The 24,860-nt window shown below is 53.2% G+C and overlaps 2 protein-coding genes across 2 annotated transcripts in view; one reads left to right on the top strand and one right to left on the bottom strand.

The window, feature by feature from the left end:
- LOC132381683 (rho guanine nucleotide exchange factor 40-like) overlaps positions 1-21,100 on the bottom strand; it is a 116,086-nt gene extending 94,986 nt beyond the window's left edge. Inside the window, exons 1-5 of the mRNA XM_059951277.1 lie at positions 20,966-21,100; positions 13,585-13,782; positions 6,717-9,129; positions 3,655-4,347; positions 1,086-1,209 (exon numbers count right to left, since the gene is read on the bottom strand). Coding sequence (XP_059807260.1) covers positions 1,086-1,209; positions 3,655-4,347; positions 6,717-9,129; positions 13,585-13,782; positions 20,966-21,100 — 3,563 coding nt within the window. The remainder of the gene's footprint in view (positions 1-1,085; positions 1,210-3,654; positions 4,348-6,716; positions 9,130-13,584; positions 13,783-20,965) is intronic.
- Positions 21,101-21,846: 746 nt separating this feature from the next.
- LOC132381769 (coiled-coil-helix-coiled-coil-helix domain-containing protein 2-like) lies at positions 21,847-22,323 on the top strand. The gene has a single exon (XM_059951338.1). It carries the CDS (start codon positions 21,847-21,849, stop codon positions 22,222-22,224), a length of 378 nt encoding a protein of 125 aa, XP_059807321.1. The 3' UTR covers positions 22,225-22,323.
- The last annotated feature ends 2,537 nt before the right edge of the window (positions 22,324-24,860 follow it).

Here is a 24,860-nt window from a genome sequence, read left to right as displayed (position 1 = left end):
AGAATAGGCAAAAGACTGAGAAAGAGAGAGAGGGAGATAGAGAAATATATATTGGAGGAGAGAGACTGAGAGGCAGGGATATGGAGGGAAGGGAGACAAAGAGGAAGGTAGAGAAAAGGATTGAAGAGGTGAAGAGAATGGGACAAAGAGGGGGGAAAGATAAACGGACTCTGGGGAAGAGAATGAGAGAGACAAAGAGAAATATTTTGAGAGAGAGACTGGCAGAGGCCAAGGGAAAGAAACGAGGGGTAGAGTGGGTTGAAAGAGAGAGGCAGGAATTGGGGGAGGGAGAAATAGAGACAGAAAGACAGAGACATTGAGAGAGAGAGAGAGAGATGGGTGAGAGACAGAGGCACTGAAAAAGGCGGACATTGAGAGTGCGAGAGAGTGTGAAAGGGAGAAGAAGAGAGACGGAGAGTCCTCTGTAGCATTCACCACACAGAGTATGCATCTAATTACTGCCGCAAGGCCACAGCTACCTCGCAGAAACACAACCTTCTCCGTTCCAATCGATACAAGGATCACAGATTCACCCCATCACGTCCAAAGTTCATTCCCAGGCCAATTGGGCTGGGAGGTCCTGTTACCTTTCTAGTGGTGGTGCTACGGAAGGTTCCGGAGGCGTCAGAGTGAATGCAGGGACCACACACGTGTGCGCGCATTAGGGTGAATGGATCGGGTGCTTTATCTGTCCCTGGGACAGGGGGGCTGGGAGTCGGGTGCCCAACAAGGCCCATAAGACCAAAAGACGTAGGGAAGAGACTGGACCATTTGGACCATCGAGTCTGCTGCACCCTCCCATCATGTCTGATTCATTATCCATCTCAACCCCATTCTCTTACCTTTGGCACCCTTATTAATCAAGTACCCATGGACAGCATCCACAGCCCTCCGTGGCAATGAATTCTAGATTCTCCACCCACTGGCTGAAGAAACTCCTCCTCATCTCCTGTTCCAAAGGGAACTCCTTCTATTCCGTCCCTGCTCCTTGGATCCTAGACTCCCCCCTACTACAGGAAACATCCTCTCCACATCCGCTCTATATTTCAATGAGACATTATGTAGAGACTTTGTGGAGCCCTCACCTTGAGATGGAGTGGAGGTAGAGCAGGACGCCGGCCAGCTCCGCGCTGGTGCACCGGGGGCCCTGCGGTCCGAGGTTCCTCGTTGTGACGATGACCAGAGCTCGGCCATCCCTGTCTCTGCTCCCTGTCATGTGAAGGTCAGAGGCTGAATGAGGACAACGTCACGGCAAGAAGCTGCTCGGTACATCAACACTGAACAAGCCTGTGCTCTACTGGACGGCTCCGTTCGTCCATAAGTAAGTATTTCATGGTCTACACTATTAAACCAGAAACACTAAAAACAACAATAATGGACACAAACTAAATTATAGCATTCACAACCATTTCTCTTTTTCTTTACAATGATATGTTTATTCTAAGTTCTAGAAATGCAGCTCTACAACATTAATAACATCAGAGATAAAACTAACAAGAAAAAGAATTAAAATATTCCCTTCCTCATTCAGGATGCTATTTACCCTCCTCGGCACCTGACGATCCCTCCACGGTGGCTGTAGAAACCTTAACGATGGCAGGACCGTCAAGTGCAGAGGGATCTTGGGATCCGAGACCACAGTTCCTTGCTGAGCTCCTCCTGCAGTTTGTGTGTGTTGCCTGAAAGTGACCGCCCAGGTTGACGGGGTGGTGAAGGGGGCCTATGGCACACTTGCCCTTATTACTCAGGGAACTAAGTTCAAGAGTCAGGAAGTTAAGGTTGCAGCTTTATACAACTCTCATTATCATCATCATTACGTGCCGTGTTGTATGACATCATCATTACGTGCCGTGTCATATGACATCATCATTATGTGCCATGTCCTGTGACGTGGGCAATCATGATTGTCCTTAACAAGTTGTTCTACGGAACTGGTTTGCCACTGCCCTTCTCTGGGCAGCGTCCTTACCCCAGCCATTATCAATACTCTTCGGAGATTGTCGGCCTGGTTTTGGTGGTCGTGTAACCAGGGCTTGTGATTTGCACCGACCGCTCATGCCACCATCCACCACCTGCTCCCGTGGGTTCACGTGACCCTGATCGTGGGGATAAGCAGGTGCTACACCTTGCCCAAGGGTGAGCTGGAGGCTAACGGAGGGAAGGAGTGCCTTCCACCTCCTATCTCCACACCACCACCCTAGTATACAACACTGGTCAGGCCAAATCTGGAGTGTTGCATTAAATTCTGGTCCCCCCATTGTAAGAAGGATGGAAAGGCTCCGGACAGGGCGCAGACGAGGTTTACCAGGACGCCGTTTGAATTGGGCACATTTGCTGTAAAGTGAGGTTGGGCATACTGTGCCTGAGTTGTTTTCTCGGGAGCAGTGGAGGATGAGGAGGAGAAAGATCACGCAGAGTACACAACAGTATCTCTTCCCCAGGCTTGACATACATAATGCGAGAGAACGTACATTAAGGTGGGGGGCCGGTAAGTTTAAAAGATGTGTGCAAGGCAAAGTTTTGTACGCAAAGACTGTTGAGATGAGATGCCTGCGGTGGGTGCAGGTACGATAGAGGAGTTCAAGGGAACGAAGTAAGTAAAGGGCTGAGTTTCGTAATCATTTCATTACTAATTTCATTAGTCCAGCACAACATTGTGAGCCAAAGGGCTTGCTCCTGTGCTAAACTGATCTACATCCAAACTTCATGCAGGGTGGTGAGGGGGGGGGGAGTTCAGCCGATCAATTACAGAGCTTTGGGGGTTAATGGGAGGGGGGCATCACACCTCTTCAAGAAGAGGTTGGGGCACCTTTTACAGCCAGTGGCTGCACAGGGTTGTTCGGTCAAAGCCATGAACAGGGTTGTTCGGTCAAAGCCATGAACAGGGAGGTTTGGTCAAAGACATGGATGGGAAGATTTGGTCAAAGACGTGGTTGGGAAGATTTGGTCAAAGACGTGGTTGGGAAGATTTGGTCAAAGACATGGTTGGGAAGATTTGGTCAAAGACGTGGATGGGAAGATTTGGTCAAAGACATGGTTGGGAAGATTTGGTCAAAGACATGGATGGGAAGATTTGGTCAAAGACGTGGTTGGGAAGATTTGGTCAAAGACGTGGATGGGAAGATTTGGTCAAAGACGTGGATGGGAAGATTTGGTCAAAGACGTGGACGGGAAGTTACATGGCTGTAAAAGAGAGAGAAAGTGCAGGGACCTGGTCACGAAGTAGCCCGACTCTCTCTGAAAGACAAATCCAGACTAAGGGGGGGGTTGAATGTCCAGGCCCCACCCTAATCCCCCTCATGCAGCACTGTGTAAAGGCTGTCAGCAATTTAATTTCTCACTCTGCTCCTACCCCGATACCCCGATCCAACATCCTGCAGTTTATCTCTCACCATGTGTACGATCTGACCCCCAGACCCACTATCTACTAGCAGCATGGTACAGTGTTGGAACACACACCCACTCACACCCACACACACGTACTCACACACACACGCACACACACCCTCACTCACACACACAAACACTCAGACACACACACCCTCACTCACACACACACACACATACACTCTCACACACGATGTTCAACGGTGTTTCAACTGCTGCCCGCCCCTGACTGGCTTTGCTCCTCAGCCGGCCTCGCCCCTTGCCTACCTGGGAGAGAGAGGACCTCAGAGTGAAGCACATCCAGATCCACCTTGAGTGAAGCCGTAGGGCACGGGTCTACGGCCAGGTCTCCATCGAGGCCGAGGGGCTGGCTCTCCTCCGCGGCACCGGCACTTCCTCTCCCAGTGGGGGCCGGATCCTGCGGCAGAGGGTGTGCGGAGACCTCGGACAGTCGAGGCGTGGGAACCTCGGAGAGAGGGGGTGAGGGAATGTCTCCCAGGGGCTGTGGTGGGACCTCAGAGGTTTGATAGGAAGCTGCATCAGGCGGCTGAGGCGAGTGGACGTTGCCTGTCGCTGGCGAGGGGACCTCGGGCAGTTGAGGTGAGGGCACCTCAGGAGATTGAGATAAGAGAACCTCAGGAGGTTGAGGGGAGGAGAGTTTGGAAGGTTGAGATGAGGGAACCTCAGACAGTTGAGGTGAGGGAACTTTAGAAGGTTCAGATGAGGAAACAGGTAGTTGAGGTGAGGAGACCTCGGAGAATTGAGACAAGGTGAGGACTGCTGGTGGTAAGGAGACCTCAGACCACCTGGGACAAGAGAGTCGGAGCAGTTGTTGGGCAGCCCTACCGGGCAGGGGAAGCGTCATGCTTCTAGTCTTATGATAGGCTGGCACACTGGGAGCTTGGCGCGGCGAATCCTTTCCACCTCCCATGCCTCCGGACGGGTGATCGCTACAGGGACCTAGAGGAAGAGAGAGGGTGAGAGAGGGGAACGAGGATGAGGCACAAAATAGCGGCAAGAAGGAGCAGTGCTGACGGGCGGGGCCGCCCGCCCCACCCCGAGTGTCCCGGCTCGGAACAGACCTCCCTCGTGGGTTACGCCTCCCCCCCCGGAGCTCCCCAGGAAAGGTTTGAACGCGAGGGACCGGGCCTGGGTCTAACGGCCTTGTGGGCTGGGAATTCCGGAACCCCCACCACCACCGCTTGATCACTTTTTTGTCTTTTCATGGTCAACTGCAGTCTCGTCTCATGGTCGCCAGACTGCCCACTGATGGGAATTCACCTACCCTACGTCACAACATCCAATAAACCCCTCCGGCTTTCTTCACTCCAAAGGAAAGGTCAACAGCGTCCCCTCCCGCACAGAGTTAGAGGGGCACTTAGCACTGAAATCAGGCCCTTCGGCCCTTCTCAGCCATGATACTTGCCACAACTGTCAACACTAATCACAGCCCCCTACGCCTTGGTAGTTCAACTTCTTCCTAAAGGGGGTGGGAGCAGGGTCTACTACCCCCTCCCCCGTCACAATGACAGTTGCCCTGATGATGCCCAGGTGAAAGGGGCCGTTTAGCCTGCCAATTCTGGAGATAGGTGGGCAAGGGAGGAGGGGAAAGTCCTAAATTTACAACAAAAGAGAGAAATTGGACGATGAAGTTACACCCAATCCAAGTTGTCCCCCAGGTGACAGTCACCAGGACACACAGCTGAGAGACAGGCCATTCGGCCCATCTTATCCATGCTGTTCATCTGCCAGTGCCTGTCCTCTAACCCGCGTTTAGCTCTCCATGAAAGCGTTTAGCTTTCCTCTCCATGTACCTGTCCCAGTGCCTTTTGCACATTGTAAATCTATCTACGCTTGCCTCTCAAAGTCCACCCCTACGCCTCTGTCGTGAGAGGTGGAAACGGGTCAGGCCGGCCAGCAGGGCTCCATTGAAGCTGTACGGGCCACTCCCCTGCGCAGAGGATAGAGAGGGTTGCAGAAACACTGACAAACTCCAACCAGACCATCGACTACGGACGATGGAGCCAGGGGGTCCACCGGGAGCTCAGGGCCCAAGGAGAAGAACCAATCTACCCTCCTCCGTCAGCTCGCTCGCCCGCTGCCCAGCTGTGGACTGTCTGTGTGGAGTTTGCACACTCTCCATGTGACCCCCGTGGGGAAAGTTTTGCCCCTCGGTCCCCCCTATAAATCTTTCACCTCGCACATTAAATCCATGCCTTCAGTTCCAGACCGTCCTACCCTGGGAAAAAAAGACTGTGACTGTCCACCTTACCTGTGCCCCTCATGATTTTATAACCCTCTATCAGATCTCCCTCAACCTCCGTCACTCGAGGGGAAACAGTCCCAGCCTGTCCAGTCTCTCCTTATAACTCAGGCCCTCTGGTCCTAGCGATACCCATTCGGCACCCTCTTCAGCTTCAATCACATCCTTCCTACAGCCGGACGACCACCTTAACATTATGATGAATTAGAAGGGGCCATTCGGCCCATTGCATCCATGTCAGCCCATCAGTCCCGTTTCTTGTTTCGTTCATTCCCTGTAACTTGTGTCCCCGGGCGGTGGGGGGGGGGGGGGGGGGGCAACTTACAATGAACCCACAGACCTGCAGGTCTCTGGGTCGCAGGAGGAAACTGGAGCGCCCGGGGTCAAGGGGGGGGGGGGGGGACGTGCAGACTCCACACAGACAGTCAGTGCTGGAGGTCAGGATTGAACCGGGCTGCCTGTGGCTGCAGAGCCTGGCTGGATTTTGATTTCCCAGCTGGGCGGCAAACAAGGGGTTAATCCGGCCCGGCTAACTTCCCCAGGGGGGCAGGTCCATCTCTCATTCTTCAGCAGCTGGGTTCGAACACGTCTCCAGGTTCTGTACCAGAGACTGCAGGAGTTTGTACGCAAGCTGGAAATCACAAGATTGTGGAGTAACTCAGGCCAAGCAATACCTACAGAAGGAAAGGAACAGTCCACATTTCAGGGGGAGACCCATTTGCAGGACTGTAAAGGAAGGGGCAGACAGCAGTTTAACACCCCCTCCCCACCTTGTTTTTCTGGCTTCTGCCCCTTTCCTGTCCAGTTCAGGTGAGGTGTCTCAGCCCGGCTGTTTAATGCCCTCCACAGATGCTGCCTGACCAGCTGGCAAACTCTCCGGCAGCTTCCCTGTGTTCCTCCAGCTGCGTGGAGCCTTCGCTTAGATCAATCTCCCCGCGGCTGCCTGGATTCCCCTACCCCCGCGGGTTACTGTGCGAGACAGCTTGACCGGCAGCACCGTCTCAGTAGGCCCGAAGGCCTGTTCCCGTGCATTTAACCACCCCACTCTCCCGCAGCAGCCTCTTACCTCCCTCAGTGGAACTGTTACTCTGCTCCCCTTGGGGTACGTTCTCAGAGTGTGTCGCTCCCTCTCTGGCCTCCTTACACGCTGTCTGATCCTCCCTGAGGTTGCGTAGAGCTGGCTCCACTCCCCTCTCCTCCGCCTCCTCGTGGCATCGCCGTGCCGACGAAAGACCCGGAGCCATGCGGTCGGGTGACTTCCCGGCACCCGTGGGCCTCGCCTCCTCGCGCCGAGTGTCCAACGGGATCTCGTCCCCACCCTCTGGAGCGGCCGTGGGCCGCTGGGCCCGGTCTGGAAGCAGTGGACTGCACTCCGAGCTCCCGGCGGACCGCCTCTGCTCAGATGGTGACGAGTCTGATTGGCCGTAACCCGCCAGCGGGACCCTGGGCCCGGCCACGGGCCCAGCCAACGAACGGTCCGCCCGGCTCCCAGTCGGGCCTTCCCCCGTCTGCCTCTGCGCCGCTTCGGTCCGCGCTCGTCCGCCTGGTGAACGCCCGGCCCCCGGGGCCTGTTCGGCCAACGGCTGTTCGATCCCAGCGGCTGGCGCGACCCTCTCGGCCAATGGGCGCTCAGCCCCAGTGTCCGTCGCAGCCCTCTCAGCCAATAGCTGTTGCTCTCTGGTCGATGACTGACCCCGAGCGGCCAGTGAACACTCTGTCCCAGTTACCACGGCCCCCCGTTCTGGCGTTGCTCGCCCAGAGCCGGTTTCCGTGGCAGGCTGCTCAGAGAGGCGTTGGTCTGCTGAAACCTCTGGATGAGCCGGCGAGCGTTCGGTCCCAGTTGTCGGCGGCCCCTGCTCAGCCAGTGACCGCTGAGTCTCTGCTGCTGGTGAGGTTCCCTGACCAGTGCCAGCTCCCAGTCCGCTCCTTCCAGCTGAAGGTACTTCAGTTTCGGACTTCAGCAGGCTGCTTCCAACCGGAGAGCGTTCAGACCGAGATCCTGCCGTGCTCCCCGGAGATAGTGGCATCTCAGTCATCACTGCTGGCGAGCTCGTTTTGTCCAAAGACAGTTCACTCCCAGCTTGCCTTTGGTCCAAAGATGGGCCATTCCCGACCTTGGGTGCGAGCTGTTTGGCTGCAGACTTCGGTGAGTTCCCTTCAGCCAAAGATCGGCGAGCCCCGGGCTTTGGGGAGCTCTCCTGAGCCAACGACCGCTGGCTCCCGGTTAAGGAAGCGCTGTGGCCAGCCGACGACCGGTCCGCTGCAGTTTGTGTCAACGTCAGCCCAGAGAGGTCGATTCCTGCAGCTCGTTCTCCTCCGGCACCCAACGGGCTTTCAGATTCACACACTTCCACCGATCGCCACTCAGCTCTGCCCGCTGACATACCTACTTCGGCCAATGAAGGCACGGAAGCCTCAACCGATCCCGTGCCTCCGCAGCCAGGCCTGGGGCCGACATCCGCCTGGGGCCCTGCCGTCTGATTGGACGACTCGGAGAGGTCCCCCGCGCCCTCCGGAACCAGCGAATCCCTCCAGGCGAGGTCAGCGAGGCCATCCTTCCCTCCAGCCAGCTCCTCCTCGATCAGGCGCCGCACCCATTCCTCGCCGTCAGGGCCCTCTTCCGGTCGCCGGTGGCGACGAGGCCTCCCCCCGTCCGCAGGGGAGCCACGGAACTTCGCCGGCGCCTTTCCGCCGCTTTTCCACTTGCTCCCGCCGCCGCTGTCGGGCTGGCGCCTCTTCCCGCGGTGCAGCCACGCCCCGCGCCGCGCCTGCGCGCCAGGCCGGCGACGGCGCCCGCCAGGGGCCGGCAGGGTCGCAGCAACAGCCAGCATTCCAGCACGGCGCCAGTGCGGGAACGCTGGCCCCCCCTGCGGGGAGGCCTCCGACAGCTCGACGTACTCGCCCTCGTCGCCGTCTTCAGGGTCGTCGCTGCCCCCGCCTGAGCGGTAACCCTCGCCGTCCGCCGCACCCCCGCCCGATTCCTGCCCGTTGCCGAGGCTCCGCTTGAGGGCGGCCTCAGCCCGTGGCTCGGCGTCGGCCCCGTCGCCGGATGGGCGTCTCCGCGTGCCTACGGCGGGCGGGCGGGGGCCGGGCTCGCGTCCGGGTTCCAGCTGCGGGTAGATCGCCCGCCTCCAGGGCAGCCGCTGGAGCCGGCCCCCCTCGGCCGCCAGGCACCACTCTAGCGGGCGATGGCTGGCGTCGGCGCGGGCTAGCCGGCGGTTCACTCCGTCCAGCCACTCGGCGGTGAAGAGGTGCGCGTACGAGGCCTCGGCCACTGGCTCGGAGACCGGCCCCTCGGGCCCCGGCCAGCGCAGCAGCAGGCGGGCCCCGCGGACGGATGCCGGTGGGGGGGCCAGTTGCAGGTAGAAGTCGCCGGGCTGGAGCTGCCGCCAGTCCAATGCAGACAGCTGCACCAGCACCAGGCCGCGCTGGCAGAGGGGCCATCCGGCGTGGGTAAAGCGGCGGCCGGCGTACGGCTCCTGGATGAGAGAAAAGGAAGCGGCAGTGAGGTGGGGAGAGTCACCCCAAGACACTCCGACCCAGCCCATCCTCCACCCCATCACACCCTCACCCCCACCATCCGAGACCCTCCAACCAGCTCACCCCATCCCCACCAATCCCACCCTCACCCCCACCATCCAATACCCTCCAACAGACCACCTCACCCCTTCCCCACCAATCCCACCCTCACCCCCACCATCCAATACCCTCCAACAGACCAGCTCACCCCATCCCCACCAATCCCACCCTCACCCCCACCATCCAATACCCTCCAACAGACCACCTCACCCCATCCCCACCAATCCCACCCTCACCCCCACCATCCGAGACCCTCCAACAGACCAGCTCACCCCATCCCCACCAATCCCACCCTCACCCCCACCATCCAATACCCTCCAACAGACCACCTCACCCCATCCCCACCAATCCCACCCTCACCCCCACCATCCAATACCCTCCAACAGACCAGCTCACCCCATCCCCACCAATCCCACCCTCACCCCCACCATCCGAGACCCTCCAACAGACCACCTCACCCCATCCCCACCAATCCCACCCTCACCCCCACCATCCTATACCCTCCAACAGACCAGCTCACCCCATCCCCACCAATCCCACCCTCACCCCCGCCATCCGAGAGCCTCCGGCCCAGTGTCGGGTTTTGACCCACCATTACTTGGCGTTACTTCCCCAGCGGGCACCTCTGTCTCACTTGTGCCCGGTAAATATTCACAAGAACAAGCAAGGAGTCTCAGGGACAGGAGAATGGGTCGGGGGTGGTCAGGAGAGGGGGGTACAGAGAGCTGGGGTCCTGGGGGTGAGTGGGGATGGGAGAGGGGTCATGGGGAAGATGGAAGGGCACAGTGTGTGCCAGTATTGTCGAGGAGGTGAGTGAGTCCTGTGTCCAAAGCCCCCGGGGTTGGGGGGAGTGCATTCTAGACGTCGGTGGGTGTGTGGGAACTGCAGCTCTGGGTGGGGGAGAGAGTGCGTGATAGGAGGTGGGAGGAAAGGAAATGGGACTTTACTCGGTTTGTGGGTAACCCAACACGCCGGGACTGAACATAGAACAGTACAGCACAGGAACAGGCCTCTAGGCCTACAATGTTGTGCCAAGCCCTTCTGACTGCAGAATATCCATATCCTTCCACTCCCCTCAACGTCCATGGGTGCCCCCCCCCCACCGGTGCACACACTGCTCGCACGTGACCCGGGAAATCACCATGTCAAGCTCGCCGATGGCACAGCAGTCACGACCGCGGTGAGTCAGTCTACCAAGTCAACAAGACAAAGGGGGTGGCTATAGCCTTCGGGAGGACCCATACCCCTCTCCACAAAGGCACCACCGCGGTGAAAACTCACGGGAGAGCACACCTTCCACAATCTCTCACGGTCCCAGAACCGCATTCTGCACGATCGGGAAAACTCGCCAAGGCCTCCGCTCCCGCCATCCTACGGACGGGCAGCGGAGAGCATCCTGCACGGAGGCTCTCCGACCAGGAGCCGACGCTGCACAGCTCGTCACCGGCATCACGGACGTATATAGAGAAAGGTGCCGGAAAAGGGCCAGTGGCATCGTGAAGGATCCCGCCAGCCCTGCTCTCAGACTGGTTGTCCCACTCCCAGCAGAGGGGGCCACGACGCAGGGCCACCAGATCGCTTTCTCCGAGCCAGTCAGCACCCCCACCCACCGCCTCTACGTTATCACTTTGGTACAAACACTCCCGAGACTCGTGTCGCTTTACAAGCTATCTTATGTAGCTATATTTATTGTGCTTTTTATTGCCGAGTCTTCCATCTGATTGTGCTTTTATCTTGTGCTGCGTCAGATCCAGATTTGCAGTTGCAGTGCATTCTGGTTCATTGCCATCGGTTAGTCGGGGTGACCGCTCTGAAAGAGCAAAAGCTCATCGAGAAAACAGCCCGAATTCCCCCCACACGTTTGGGATTGCCACGCCACTTAAGCGGGGCAGCAGACGTTGCCGAACGTTTTCTAACCAGCATCGGTTCTGCGCACTTGCGCGGCCGTCAGACAGACCACCATGGTTCGAGTGAGCAGCATCATTGTAGCCACATTGTGTGTGATTTCCATCAGTGACGGTTGGCAAGAAATCAAGCAGGGTGCCAGTACCTCCAGCTGAACTTTGTCTTTTTGTGTGTTTCCCCCAGCCATCAGTCTGTGGTTTTGTATTGCCACGTGCTCTTGTTTGTTTTCATGCCCCATGTGCCCCTGCCCCCGTTCCTGCTCTACTCCGGCCCCTGTATCACTGAGTACTCCGTCTCTCTCCTGTTTCTCATTATTACCTGTTTTGCTGCCACTTCTGTCTCACGGTGCTCCACCTATCATCTGCCTCTCTGTTTATTGCTCAGTGTATCTCAGTCCCGTGTTTTCACCTGTTGGTGGCACAATTGTGCCAGTGAGTTTTCCTGAGCCTTACCAGCATTCGTATCTGTACTCTGTCCGTCTGAATATGGACTCTGTCTGTTTCCCGATTCTGGTGTTTGGATTTCTCTCAGTGTTTTGATCTCTGCCTGAACTTTGGCGCCGACTTTGTTTGCACCTTGGGATTTGTTACTCGATTAATATCACTGCTTGCACAGTACTGGGTCTGTGATTGGATCCCTGCTCCGGTGTCCTGACACAGGAAGACAATTCAAAACTGTTTTGCTCGCTGCAGTTTCAGGTATTCAGGTTTGAATGTCCAGGAGTGAAAATGAAACTACTTCACCGCTTCAAGTAAGGAACTATGAAGAGTTTGAAGGTATCGACAATTATCTTGAATGTTACAATAAAAGTGGAGACTTGGAGGATGCAATTGTTGAAAGCATTGCATTAAGGCAGTCCATTATCAGCACAAGGTGTCTGCACTGATCTTGTTCATTTACTGTCAATCAAAAGAACACGGCACAGATGACTTCTGTCGATAAGTATTAGAAGCTAATACGCGGTTTTATCGTATTAGAGTAATATTGTTCTATTTTGTTCTGTATTTCATTTAAATACATAATATGTTACTCAGTTTGTTTTATACATTTTTAACTATTTCCATGAAACCGCCTAATTGGGGCAGCCGCTTAATTGGGCCAGAGTGTGCTGGTCCCGATTGATAGGAATCCACTATTTCATTGTCCTTTACACTTACGAACTATAAATGACATTAAACAACCTTGAATCTTGAATTCATGTGCCTACCTAAACATCTCTTAAAAGTCCCGACTGTATCTGTCTCTACCAGCGTAATCCAGACACCCACCAGTCTGTAAAAACTTAGCCCCCACATCTCCTGTTAAACTACCCTCTCGCACCTTAAACGCAGGCCCTCTGGTTTTAGACATTTCAACTCTGAGGAGAAAGTTACTAACGAACCACGCTATCAATGCCTTTCGTAATCTGATAAACCTCTATCAGATCTCCTGACGCTCCAGAGAAAACAACCCAAGTCTGACCAGCCTCGCGTGACAGCACATGCCCTCTAAACCAGGCAGCCTCCCGGTAAACCTCTTCGGCAGCCTCTCGAAAGCCAAGACATCGTTCTTGTAGTCCAGAACTATGCACAATACTCCAGAAGAGGCACAACTAGTTTCATAAAGTTGCAACATGACTTCTTGACTCCTGAACTCAAAAGCCTTGACTACTAAAAGCAAACACGCCATATGCCTTCCTAACCACTCAGGGAGCTATGAACCTGGGCCCCAAGATCGCTCTGCTCATCGGCTGTCTCTTTTCATTAGACCTACCAAGGTGCAACACCTCACATTTGGCCGGGTTAAACTCCATCTGCCATTTCTCTGCCCATATCTGTAACTGAGTTACATCTGGCTGCACTCTTTTCCAGCCTTCTGTACTGTCCACAAACAGCACCAATCTTCCTATCAGCTGCATGCTCACTAATCACAGCGGGCGTTAAATCAGGCTGATGCCCCCAGCATGCATTGTTTTTAAATGTGTCATTATATGGTAATTTTACAGTGAATCTTGTAAGTTGAGAGAGTGTGTGAGGACTGGGATATGCAGTGAGGAAGGAGGGAGGAGAAAGGGAGCACTGGGAGTGGGTATCTGCTGAGCAGGAGAAATCTATTACTTGCTCAGTCTGGAGGCAAAACTCTGAGGAACCAGCACTCTCGGGTCTTTGGTGCCAGAGCAGCAGACTATGGGATGTCACGTTGGAATATAACAGAGTTTTCAGGGAGCTCAATTTTGAAAGGAATGGGGAAATGGGGCTTGCCCCTCCAGCAGGCTGTGTGGGAACCAGGACCCCAGTGAGGGTAGAGGAAGTGTGTGATTTCTGAATGGTCCGACACTAGATTTTTCGGGGCTCCCTCGGCCCCCTTCCCGCTGTGCCCCAATTAACACCTGGTACTTACACATCCTCCCGCTCCCCCAACGGCTGCCGGGAAAACCCCACAGTGTCCCGGTTAACCCCATGAATACTCACACAGGCTTGTTGCTGGATAGTCTGTAGGATGTGCTTGGCGGGGATGAAGAAGTCGATGATGTAACGCAGAGCATCGTTTTGGTAGGTCTTCTCCAGTACGTCAAAGACCTGGCCGAGGAGAGTGGCGGCCGTTTCCTCGAAGGGAGGGTAGAGGGCAGAGAGCGATCTCTGGATGCAGCTGTCCACAGCTTCAAACTCCTGCGGAGAAGGTTGTCGGGGGGCAGGGGGAGAGAAAGTACAAAGATGTTTCTTGAAAAGTAGCTCTGGGTAACTTGGCAGCAGCCATTTCCAGTGGCCACCTCACTCAAACCAACGCTCCAATCTATTCAGAAAGGTCCACAGTCCTTGTACTTTCTTAGAGATAGGATTTAAGTTTACCAACTTGAGCATGCTAATCTCAGTCTGAATTCTAGGTTGATCCCATTTAACTCACTCATGCTAGTTGATAATGTCTAGTGAGCTAGTTACCTGTCATTAACTCGTAGCAGATTACATTCAGTGACATTTACCCATAACCTGCACGCTGCCGCCCATTTTAGGTGACCAGAATCACTTGGTTTCAGATCTTGGCAACCCTTCGACAAAAGAGGTTAAGTGAAAGTGATTGCCTTGATATCAACAACACACACAAAATGCTGGTGGAACACAGCAGGCCAGGCAGCGTCTATAGGGAGAAGCACTGTCGACATTAACAACAACACACACAAAATGCTGGTGGAACACAGCAGGCCAGGCAGCGTCTATAGGGAGAAGCACTGTCGACATTAACAACAACACACACAAAATGCTGGTGGAACACAGCAGGCCAGGCAGCGTCTATAGGGAGAAGCACTGTCGACATTAACAACAACACACACAAAATGCTGGTGGAACACAGCAGGCCAGGCAGCGGCTATAGGGAGAAGCACTGTCGACATTAACAACAACACACACAAAATGCTGGTGGAACACAGCAGGCCAGGCAGCGTCTATAGGGAGAAGCACTGTCGACATTAACAACAACACACACAAAATGCTGGTGGAACACAGCAGGCCAGGCAGCATCTACAGGGAGAAGCACTGTCGACGTTAACAACACACTCAAAATGCTGGTGGAACACAGCAGACCAGGCAGCATCTATAGGGAGAAGCACTGTCGACATTAACAACAACACACACAAAATGCTGGTGGAACACAGCAGGCCAGGCAGCGTCTATAGGGAGAAGCACTGTCGACATTAACAACAACACACACAAAATGCTGGTGGAACACAGCAGGCCAGGCAGCGTCTATAGGGAGAAGCACTGTCGACATTAACAACAACACACACAAAATGCTGGTGGAACACAGCAGGCCAGGCAGCATCTACAGGGAGAAGCACTGTCGACGTTAACAACACACTCAAAATGCTGGTGGAACACAGCAGACCAGGCAGCATCTATAGGGAGAAGCGCTGTCGACGTTTCAGGCTGAGACCCTTCGTCAGGACTAACTGAAAGGAAAGATAGTAAGAGATTTGAAAGTAGTGGGGGGAGGGGGAAATGCGAAATGATAGGAGAAGACCGGAGGGGGTGGGATGAAGCTAAGAGCTGGAAAGGTGATTGGCGAAAGTGATACAGTGCTGGAGAAGGGAAAGGGTCATGGGACGGGAGGCCTCGGGAGAAAGAAAGGTGGGGGGGGAGCACCAGAGGGAGATGGAGAACAGGCAAACAACTAAATATGTCAGGGATGGGGTAAGAAGGGGAGGAGGGGCATTAACGGAAGTTAGAGAAGTCAATGTTCATGCCATCAGGTTGGAGGCTACCCAGCCGGTATATAAGTTGTTGTTCCTTCAACCTGAGTTTGGATTCATTTTGACAGTAGAGGAGGCCATGGACAGACATATCAGAATGGGAATGGGATGTGGAATTAAAATGTGTGGCCACTAGGAGATCCTGCTTTTTCTGGCGGACAGAGCGTAGGTGTTCAGTGAAACAGTCTCCCAGTCTGCGTCGGGTCTCACCAATATATAAAAGGCCGCACCGGGAGCACCGGACGCAGTATACCACACCAGCCGACTCACAGGTGAAGTGTCGCCTCACCTGGGAGGACTGTCTGGGGCCCTGAATGGCCTTGATATCAAGATGGCTTTGGACCTAGGGTGACGTCCAGAAACCTGGAAGCTTCAAAGGGAAAGCACTCCGGCAGTTCAGGGCAGGCACATTAAAGGTGGTTACCGCGATGCTCGGAGCGACGAAGTTCAGAGTTCAATCCCAACATCCCCGTACGTCCTCCCCGTGGAATGCGTGGCTTCCTGTCACAACCACGGATTCGGCTGCACAGCAGATACGGCAGTTGCGCTCGTGAATATGCACGTGTCAGCTAATTATTCTTTCATTCTGATGGTGTTTAACTCCATTCTTCATCACAGCATTTGACAAGACTTGAGCAAAGCACAGCAACATTTCGCTGCCTGCTTGCATTCAGCCCTGCCTGAGAAATTGGACTGCCGAGTCGACTGACCGTGAAGACCAGCGGTATTCGCTTTATATTTAGTTATTCCTCTCAGCCGCAGGGTCGGCTTCGTTTTCTGTTTGAGAGTTTTAGTTAGCGGCCCTGTTTGGCCCAGCATCTATTGTTTCCCTTTCCCTGCAACTCTGTTCGCGTTAAAAGTCTGTGAACTATCGACCCGCTCCAGTGTCTCTCGCTCGGCACTTGAGCCATATCCGAACATGGTGACAGGTTTCCCCTCACAGTCCAAAGACCTACCGGTTAGTAGGTCATTGTAAATTGCCCCATGATTAACCAGGGGGTTGTTGCTGCTGTGGCTCAAAAGGTCAGAAAGGCCTGTTCCACGCTAGGAAAAATAAATAAATAAAGTCAAACTCCGCCCAGAGCTTGAACTTTGATCATCTCAACAAAGGGCATAACTGCAGGAGTTTAAGGCAGTGTTCTAGATCTTCGCCAATGACCTGCCTTCCACACCGGTTCTAGAATAGGGTCGCCCATTGATTAATGTCTATTTTCAACTCTTCAGCAATCGAACAGCTCATATCTGTATCTGCAATATCGGGATAAGGTTCAGGCATGGGGTGATACGTAGCAAGCAACTTTTTTGGATTTCCTTCCAGCGAAGGCAGTTCCCCACCTCCTCCCCCACGACCGTGAAAGAACATTCGCATGAATACTGAGCACACAATAAAAAATACCTCGTCCCTCATTCAGTGTGGACGTGGGCGATCTACGCCAGGCTTGATTCCTGCACAATTGTCCAATGCTCTCAATTCCTGGACCTTCCAAAATCTTATCTAACTTTGCCTTGAATGATTTAATCCCCTAAAACTCCGCAGAGACACGATGTTTCTACATACACCCCAGTACGACTGAACCTTTGTAGCTAATCTCCTAATTGAAGAACTGCCTGATTGCAAAGGCTTCTCAATATCTACCGGCCCTTGCGCTACCCAGAACCTTGCAAGTTTCAGTGAGTTCACCATCATTATTATAATCTCCAAAGTATTACAGACACAGCCTGTTTTATAACAGCGCGTACAACAGAAGAGCTTCTCTGAACGCACAACACATCGAACCTTGATCTTGCTGGAACAGCGAAGATCTCAAATGCACAGTCACTTCTCCTTGATATATGACCTCATCCCAGTGGCCAAGTTCCCACACAGTTGGCATCGTTGCAGTTGCTCTTAACCAGAAGCTGAAGTAGAACAAGCGGACAAATGCCATTTCTCCAGGAGTCTGGGGCTTCCTGCAGTGTCTGACACCCCGGTGTCTGCCCCCGCTACAAGACACAACTTGGAAACTTGGCGGAAAATTCTACGCTTGGTAAATGCAGCTCCACGCACACTCGATGCTCCGGCCAAAAAAAAAAATAAAAGCTCAAAATAAATGTTTTATCAAAGTACACAAAATGCTGGCAGAACTCAGCAGGCCAGACTGCATCTATGGGAGGAGGTAGTGACGACGTTTCGGGCCGAAACCCTTCATCAGGAGTCTCCTGAGTTCTGCCAGCATCTTGTGTTTTTATTTATTTCTAGCATCTGCAGATTCACTCGTATTATCAAGGTACATATTTATTACCACGTACAACACTAAGGTTTAATTTTTTTGCGGGCATACTCAAAAATCTATAGAGTAACTGTAAAAGAATCAAAAAAAGACCGCCCAACTAGGGCGCCCAGCCAGAGTGCAGAAGACAACAATCTGTGTGAATATAGAAAGAATGATAAACGAGTATAAATAAATAAGCAAAAAATATCAAGAACATGAGATGAAGATTGCTTGAAAGTGAGTCCGTAGGTTGTGGGAACAGTGATGGGGAAGTGAAGTTATCCCATGGGGACTTCTGGTTTATGATGTGCTCGTTACCAGATTAAGCGACTACTTTCCAGTGGCCAATGAAACAAAGAAAGCGACTAATTGGTGCATTTTTCACCTTTTTTTCTGGTAAATGGTCACTGCAAACAAAGGTCTGTGGCTTATCTGTCAGCTGAGCTGAACCACCTGTACGATCCGGCATTTTTGTGCCGTGGCTGGAGTCTCGCTGGGGCAGGACAGCTGGAGTACACGCGGACTGGGAGGCAATTTGACGTGACAGGGACCAGGCGAAGCGAAGAAAGATCCGTGGTTTGATCGATTTAGGAGCCAAGCCAAGTTGGAAAGTTCAAGTAATTCAATGCAGTGGAGTTGAGGAGAGGCACGGCAAGGAAGGGATCTGAGGCTTGGTCAATGTAAGGACCAAGCCAATTGGAAAGGTCTGGTACGGGTGGTATCGAGGGGGTGGAGCTCAACTCCATGCAAGGAATGACCCAAGGCTTGAATGATTTGAGCAGTGGCTCAGATTGAAATGGTCATGGTGTTGGGGTTGGAGGTGAGAGGTGAGGCCTTTTAGGTTCATTTCTCCATGGGGTTTATCCGTTTTTGTGCTGGACTGAGGCCGAGGCCTGCAACTAGTGGACATCTGGATCGGCTGCAGTGGTGCCTGGCATTATGAACTTCAGTTCTGAATGCCATCTGCATGATTTATTGTTTGCACAATTTGTTTTCTTTTCTCTCTCTGCACACTGGGTGTTTGGACAGTCTCGTTTTTAATGGGTTCTACTGAGGTCCTTAGTTTCATGTCAGCCTGTCAGGAGACGAATCTCAAGGTTTTATAAAGTATACACACTTTGACAATAAAATGTACTTTGAACTTTGGTTCAAGAGCCTGACGATTGAGGGGTGATAAACTGCTCCACACCTGGTGGTGAAACGTGTACCACCATGGGTATTCTGCAAGGTTCAAACCCAACCATGGGCACACCGGGGTGAAAACTTACTGGCGTTTTTCGCCAAGACTGATTTGCCACCAACAACTGCACCGAAGGCTTCTCAAATTAAAATAAAGTGCAAGAAATTCTCAGCAGATGAGACACCACCTGTAGAAAGAGAAACAATTAAATTGCCCAGGACAGGACACCTCATCAAAATGGAGCAAGGCAAACTAGCAAGGAAGGTGACAGCAAAGGGAGTGACCGGGAACACGGAAGATTCTGCAGGTGCTGGAAACCCAGAGCAACACGCACACAGTGCTGGAGGAGCTCAGCAGGTCAGGCAGCATCTATGGAGAGGAATCTACATATTGGAAAGGTCAGGCACGGGTCTTAACAAGGCAGTGGAGCTCAAGCCCATGCCCAAAGGTCAACGCTTCGGGCCGAGACCCTTCTTCAGCGTAGACATCCCTTAAAGAGACTTGGCAGAGGAACAGCAGATCATAAACTCGAGGGATTCTGCAGATGATGGAAGTCGTAAGCAACGCACACAAAATACTAGAGGAACTCATTAGGCCAGGCAGTATCCATGGAAACAAAGGGGATGTCTCTGAAGTAATGGGGCATTGTGATAAGATGAACCTTTTCTATAAGGCATCATCGCTGTTTTGCGGTTATATGATACAAACAAAAACAGGCCTGTGGCTAGTTCTCTGACAAATCTGATGGTGGAACTGTGGCCAATTCCCCTACAAACCCATGGTGGAACTGTGGCCAATTCCCCTACAAACCCATGGTGGAACTGTGGCCAATTCCCCTACAAACCCATGGTGGAACTGTGGCCAATTCCCCTACAAACCCATGGTGGAACTGTGGCCAATTCCCCTACAAACCCATGGTGGAACTGTGGCCAATTCCCCTACAAACCCATGGTGGAACTGTGGCCAGTTCTCCTATAAACCCATGGTGGAACTGTGGCCAATTCCCCTACAAACCCATGGTGGAACTGTGGCCAATTCCCCTACAAACCCATGGTGGAACTCTGGCCAGTTCTACAAATCTGATGGGGGACCTGTGGCCAATTCCCCTACAAACCCATGCTGGAACTGTGGCCAGTTCTCCTACAAATCTGATGGGGGACCTGTGGCCAATTCCCCTACAAACCCATGGTGGAACTGTGGCCAATTCCCCTACAAACCCATGGTGGAACTGTGGCCAATTCCCCTACAAACCCATGGTGGAACTGTGGCCAGTTCTCCTACAAATCTGTTGGGGAACCTGTGGCCAGTTCTACAAACCTGTTGGTGAAACTGTCACCAGTTGTCCTACGAACAGAAAGAGCAAGTTATCTGGCACCTAGAAGAAGGCTTGTGAGTTGGTGTCTGGGAACAGCACTGCAAGACGATTCCCCCTTGAATCATACTGCAATATGACTTGGAAATAGTTTCTGTTCCTTCATCGTCCCTGGGTCCAAGTTACTGTAAGCCCTGGGCCAACTTTTAAATAATCGAAAGTTCATCACACACACTGTAGGGAATAAATGCTGGCTTTGCCGACAATTTGTAAACCAAAACGTCGTGCTTTGTTGAATAAATCTCAGTTCAAGGATGGTGGAGCAACAATGTAGTTGGAAGCCTGGTCTCCCTTGACACGTTGTCTGAATCTTACATATTTTTTACAAATGTTTTTCACCTTATCTCGCTCTGTTTCGGCCACTTTCCTATATCTTCAGAAATCCTAGATAGTTGTCTGCTGAATACCCATCGTAGGAAAATACGGCACAGAAACAGGCCATTCGACCCATCTAGTTCATGCCAAATAATTTAATCTGCCTACACCCATCAATCTGCTTCGCAACTGTAGCCTTCCATACCCCTGCTGTCCATGTACTTAACCAAAGGGCCAAGGTACAAAACACAATACCAATAGTCACACACAGCACAAGGCACAGGTAATACATATAATTACAATAGCAGAAAAGCATACAAATAAATAATAAAGCCAAAGTCCCCGAGAGTCATGGCCTGTAGATTGGTGGTGCACGGGATGTTGTCCAGGAGCCACAGTTCTGCAAGAACGAGTCCACAACAGTTCCTCATCTCACACTGGCTCAGCCGCAGATGAACGCAATCCAACTTGTCTTTCACCGAGTAAACACTGGAGGGCAGCACTGATGGGAGGGGCTCAGGTTCCGGCCCCAGAGTCTCCTTCCCTGGGCGGCTGCGACAGGCAGCCCGGCGGGCACGAGGGCCCGGTCGGCGTGACAACCGAGGCCGGGCCGTTCCTGCGCCATCTCGTCAGAGAACCGGGCTTGCAGTGCGGTACGGTCACCGGTGTCCGGCAGGGTCTTGTGATCACCAGAAAAACGTCCAAGACAAGCTTTTGCGCTGTTGATCACGCAGCGTCTGGCGGCTCCTGTCCCGGGTAGCAGATGGCGGCAACACGATGTCCAGCTCCACCGCTAGGGAGGGCAACCTGCAGTACTTGATGCTGAGATTGTGAAAAAAGAGTCACAAAGGACAAACAGGCACTTAACTGCATCCAGAGCTGCAGCCAAGCACGCTGTCTTCAAAGGGCTCGGGTTTCTTGATAGTATCAGTCAAGTGACGCAGAGGATGATGGTGAATTGGACGGTGCTGGGAGGGAGGGGGCCATGTCGACAACCCTGGTTCAAGTCCACCGCCCTCCGTACGGAGTTGGTACGTTCCCCCACGTGGGCGTCCTCTGGCTTTGTGGGTCTCCTCCCACATCCCCAGGACGTAGGGCTTGGGGTTGGTAAGTTGTGGGCCTGCCACGTTGGGGCTGGTGGCATGGCGACGTGTGCGGGCTGCCCCCAGCACATCCTCGGACCGTGTTGCTTGCTGGCAAATTAACATTTCTCCGTACGTTTTGATGTGAGAGACAAAGCCAATCCCTTCGTCAGGGGACGTAACTGAGTCCCAGGAATCTGGGGAGTAGAATTGTGCCTCCTCATTATTCTCTGCCCGGTTCAACCAGCACGGAGTGACCCGCGCAGCCGAGTCCTTCAGAGCCGTCGCCATGCCCCGCGGAAGCCGCAGCCGAGCTCCTTCCCGAGCCGCTCCCCCCGCTCGCCCTCCTCCAACCGTGCAGCCCCGGCAGCCGGACCTAATGGCGCAGGCGGCAAGCACGGCGGCAGCTGTGGGCCACGTCATGGGGAGCGCGCTGACCGGGGCCTTCCGTGGTGGAAGTGGCTCGGAGCCTGCCAGGGCCGATGTCACCTACCGGGAGCCTCCAGTGGCAGCCCCTCCGGCCCAACCTCATCCCCAAGACTTCAGACCCTGCCGGTATGAAATGAAACAGTTTCTGGAGTGTGCCCAGAACCAGCATGACCTAACCCTCTGTGACGGTTTCAATGAGGTGCAAAAGCAATGTCGCTCTGCACACAGTATATACTGAAGTGGGAGTTGCCTGTCGAAGGATTCCTGTTGTGTCCATTTAATTTTAGTGATGAGGCTACAGAGACCAGAGTAATGTATGATTGTTAAAATGTGAATAAAATGCTCTGTATAGTAAAAAAAAAGCATGGAGTAACCCAGACCGTTGTGGAGAGAGTCTGACCCGATGAGAGGGGAAAAAAACACTGTAGCATCTTACAGTTCATGTTTGGCCGACGAGGGTTGTTTCAGTCTTTGAGAAACAAAATACCAGGGGGAATTAAATGGATAAAGCAGCATGTGTGGAGGCAAGGGGATGCCCAACGTTTGCAGCTGGGACCCCGCATCCCGACTGTGTGGATAGGAAATCGCCACGTACAGAGCTGAGGGGGACGGGTGGCAGGGGACCGCGGAGTCAGAGTGTCCCTGTGGTGAACTATGTGCCTGTCGGGACACGCCCCTGCTGACTGCTCCTGTGGCTCCTCCCACAGGCCCCTGTATAAAGGAGGTCTGAGGCCTGACGCTCGGCCTCAGTCTCCAGGACATTGTATGATGGACACTCACTCCTGGTTCCTTCTTCCAGTCAATAAAAGCCGATATCTTGCCTTACGTCTCAGTGTGAGTTATTGATGGTGCATCAGTCCCGTTTGCCACAATCCTCTTTCCTCACGGTCATTCACGTTTTGATTAATAAGCATCTGGCAGTGTCTCTTTAACCTTGCACTTGAATCAGCAGGCACAATCTTTCCTGGTCAGCGTACTCCTGGTGGGTCAGTTTCACTGATATCTGACCAGGGCTGGTGGAGTTCCTGGCACCTGGTCTGATGCCGGGCGCATTATGGCGGCCCAGTGAGGAGGGGAGGGTCCCGGGATCAGGCATGACGGGGAATACAGCTCTGCAGTGTATCCTGATACCACGGTGACCTGCTCCCTTTAAGGAGCTGAGGTTGCCCTTTGGAATTCTCGTTGATGGTCAGTGAGAAAACGGTGGCGGGGGGCAGTAACCGGCGTGGCGAGCAGCCGGGTTAGAAACGGGGCCACCTGCTCCTGTGTGGATAGGTGTAGGTGCTTAGCCACTCGACTCAGCCCTCATCTTGTGATAAATGTCACAAATCTATCAATAACAATATTGATCGCGAGTGGGAAATTCTTCCGTCACAGCAGTAACATTTAGAAACAGGCTCAGCAGTGTGCAGACTTAACTACTGATAATAATACTCTCAATAATGACTGGACGCGTTGTGGGATCTCAGCTTCCTTGGAAAGTAGAGCCTGCTGATCCCCTTGTTGTAAACAGCCTTGGTGTTGGTTTTCCGGCCAAGTCTGTTGTCGAGGTGCACGCCCGAGTGTCTGTACTCCTCCACCACCGCAACTCCTTCTCCCAGGACGTAAACAGGGCTCTCCACCGTCCTCTTCCCCCCCCAAAACCAGTCGCCGTCTCCCTGGACCTGGCCTCAAACTCGTCCACCCGGTCCTCCGCGCTCTGGCTCCTGCCCATCTCCGATGCACCCAACCACCGCAGAGTCGTCAGAGAACTTCTGCAAGTGCCAAGGCTCAGGCTGGTACTGAGGGTCTGAGGCGTACCGCGTGGACGGAAGTGGAGGCGGGACAGTCCCTTGTGGCACTCCAGTGCCACTCACCACCATCTCAGACAGAGAACTACGCAGCCGTCTATCCATCTGGTAGTCATTAATCCAGGAGACAGTGGATCTGTCTAGGCCCACCCTTTGCAGCTTCTCAATCAGAAGGCGTGACTGGATTCTATCGAAGGCACTAGAGAAATCAAAAAATTGTGATTCTCACAAAGCATCATCCAGGTGGGAGTGAGCTCTCTGCAACGTGAGGTTAACACGCCTGGATCGCAGGGTCTACCTGAGATCGACAGACACTGTTCTGAAACTTATCATTGGCTTCCAGTATCTATAACCTTGCTAGGAAAGAGTTTGGGTGAATAAATTTTTCCTGTACTGCTCTTGTTTTAAACATCCAGGGCCCAGGTTCTCCAAGAATTCTCAGACCTGTTTCTCTTTCCATAAGACGCTTGTCCAACCTGCGGATTCCCTTCACAATTTCCTATTTTTATTTCGGATTTTCAGCATTTGCAGTTAGATTTTCGAGGATGGTAAACGCTCCTTGACCAGTAGCCACTGTTTTGGAGTCTCAGAGCTATGCAGCAAAACTTGGCCATAGCAATCAAAGTTGTCTAACTCAACTAGTCTCGTTTGCCTGGATATCATCCATCTTCCTTAAAAGCTTTCCTATCCGTGCAACCGTCCAAAAGTTTTTTTAATGTTGTAAATAGCACTTCTCTGCTCTCTCGTCCCATATGTTCACCACCTTCAATGTGAAAAAGTTGCACTCAAGCCATCTTTAAATCTTTCTCTTCTTACTTCAAATGTACGCCTTCTAGCTGTGGACTTGCCTGCCCTGGGGCAAAGACTTTAGCTATTGACCTTACCTTACCACTCAGGTTTTAGAGTCTTGTCATGTTGGAGTAGGTTCCATGTTTCTAAAATTCCTTTTAATTGACTTCAGCGGGTCGACTTGACCAGGGTGGGGTTTGGGGATTCAGAGGCTCTCTGCTGGTCAGGGTCGACCGTGGGCGTCTCCGTGAAACGCAGGCCAGGGCGCCAGCTGAAGCCCGTGCAGCAGGCTCCC

This window comes from Hypanus sabinus, chromosome 26 (assembly GCF_030144855.1).
Source record: "Hypanus sabinus isolate sHypSab1 chromosome 26, sHypSab1.hap1, whole genome shotgun sequence".
In the NCBI taxonomy this organism is placed as follows: domain Eukaryota; kingdom Metazoa; phylum Chordata; class Chondrichthyes; order Myliobatiformes; family Dasyatidae; genus Hypanus; species Hypanus sabinus.
Note: the sequence above shows the minus strand (reverse complement) of the source record. Positions and strands in the feature narration are given on the sequence as shown.

What these genes read in the sequence shown, in the direction of transcription:
- LOC132381769 (XM_059951338.1), top strand. Translation starts at nt 21,847, where the DNA reads ATGCCCCGCGGAAGCCGCAGCCGAGCTCCTTCCCGAGCCGCTCCCCCC.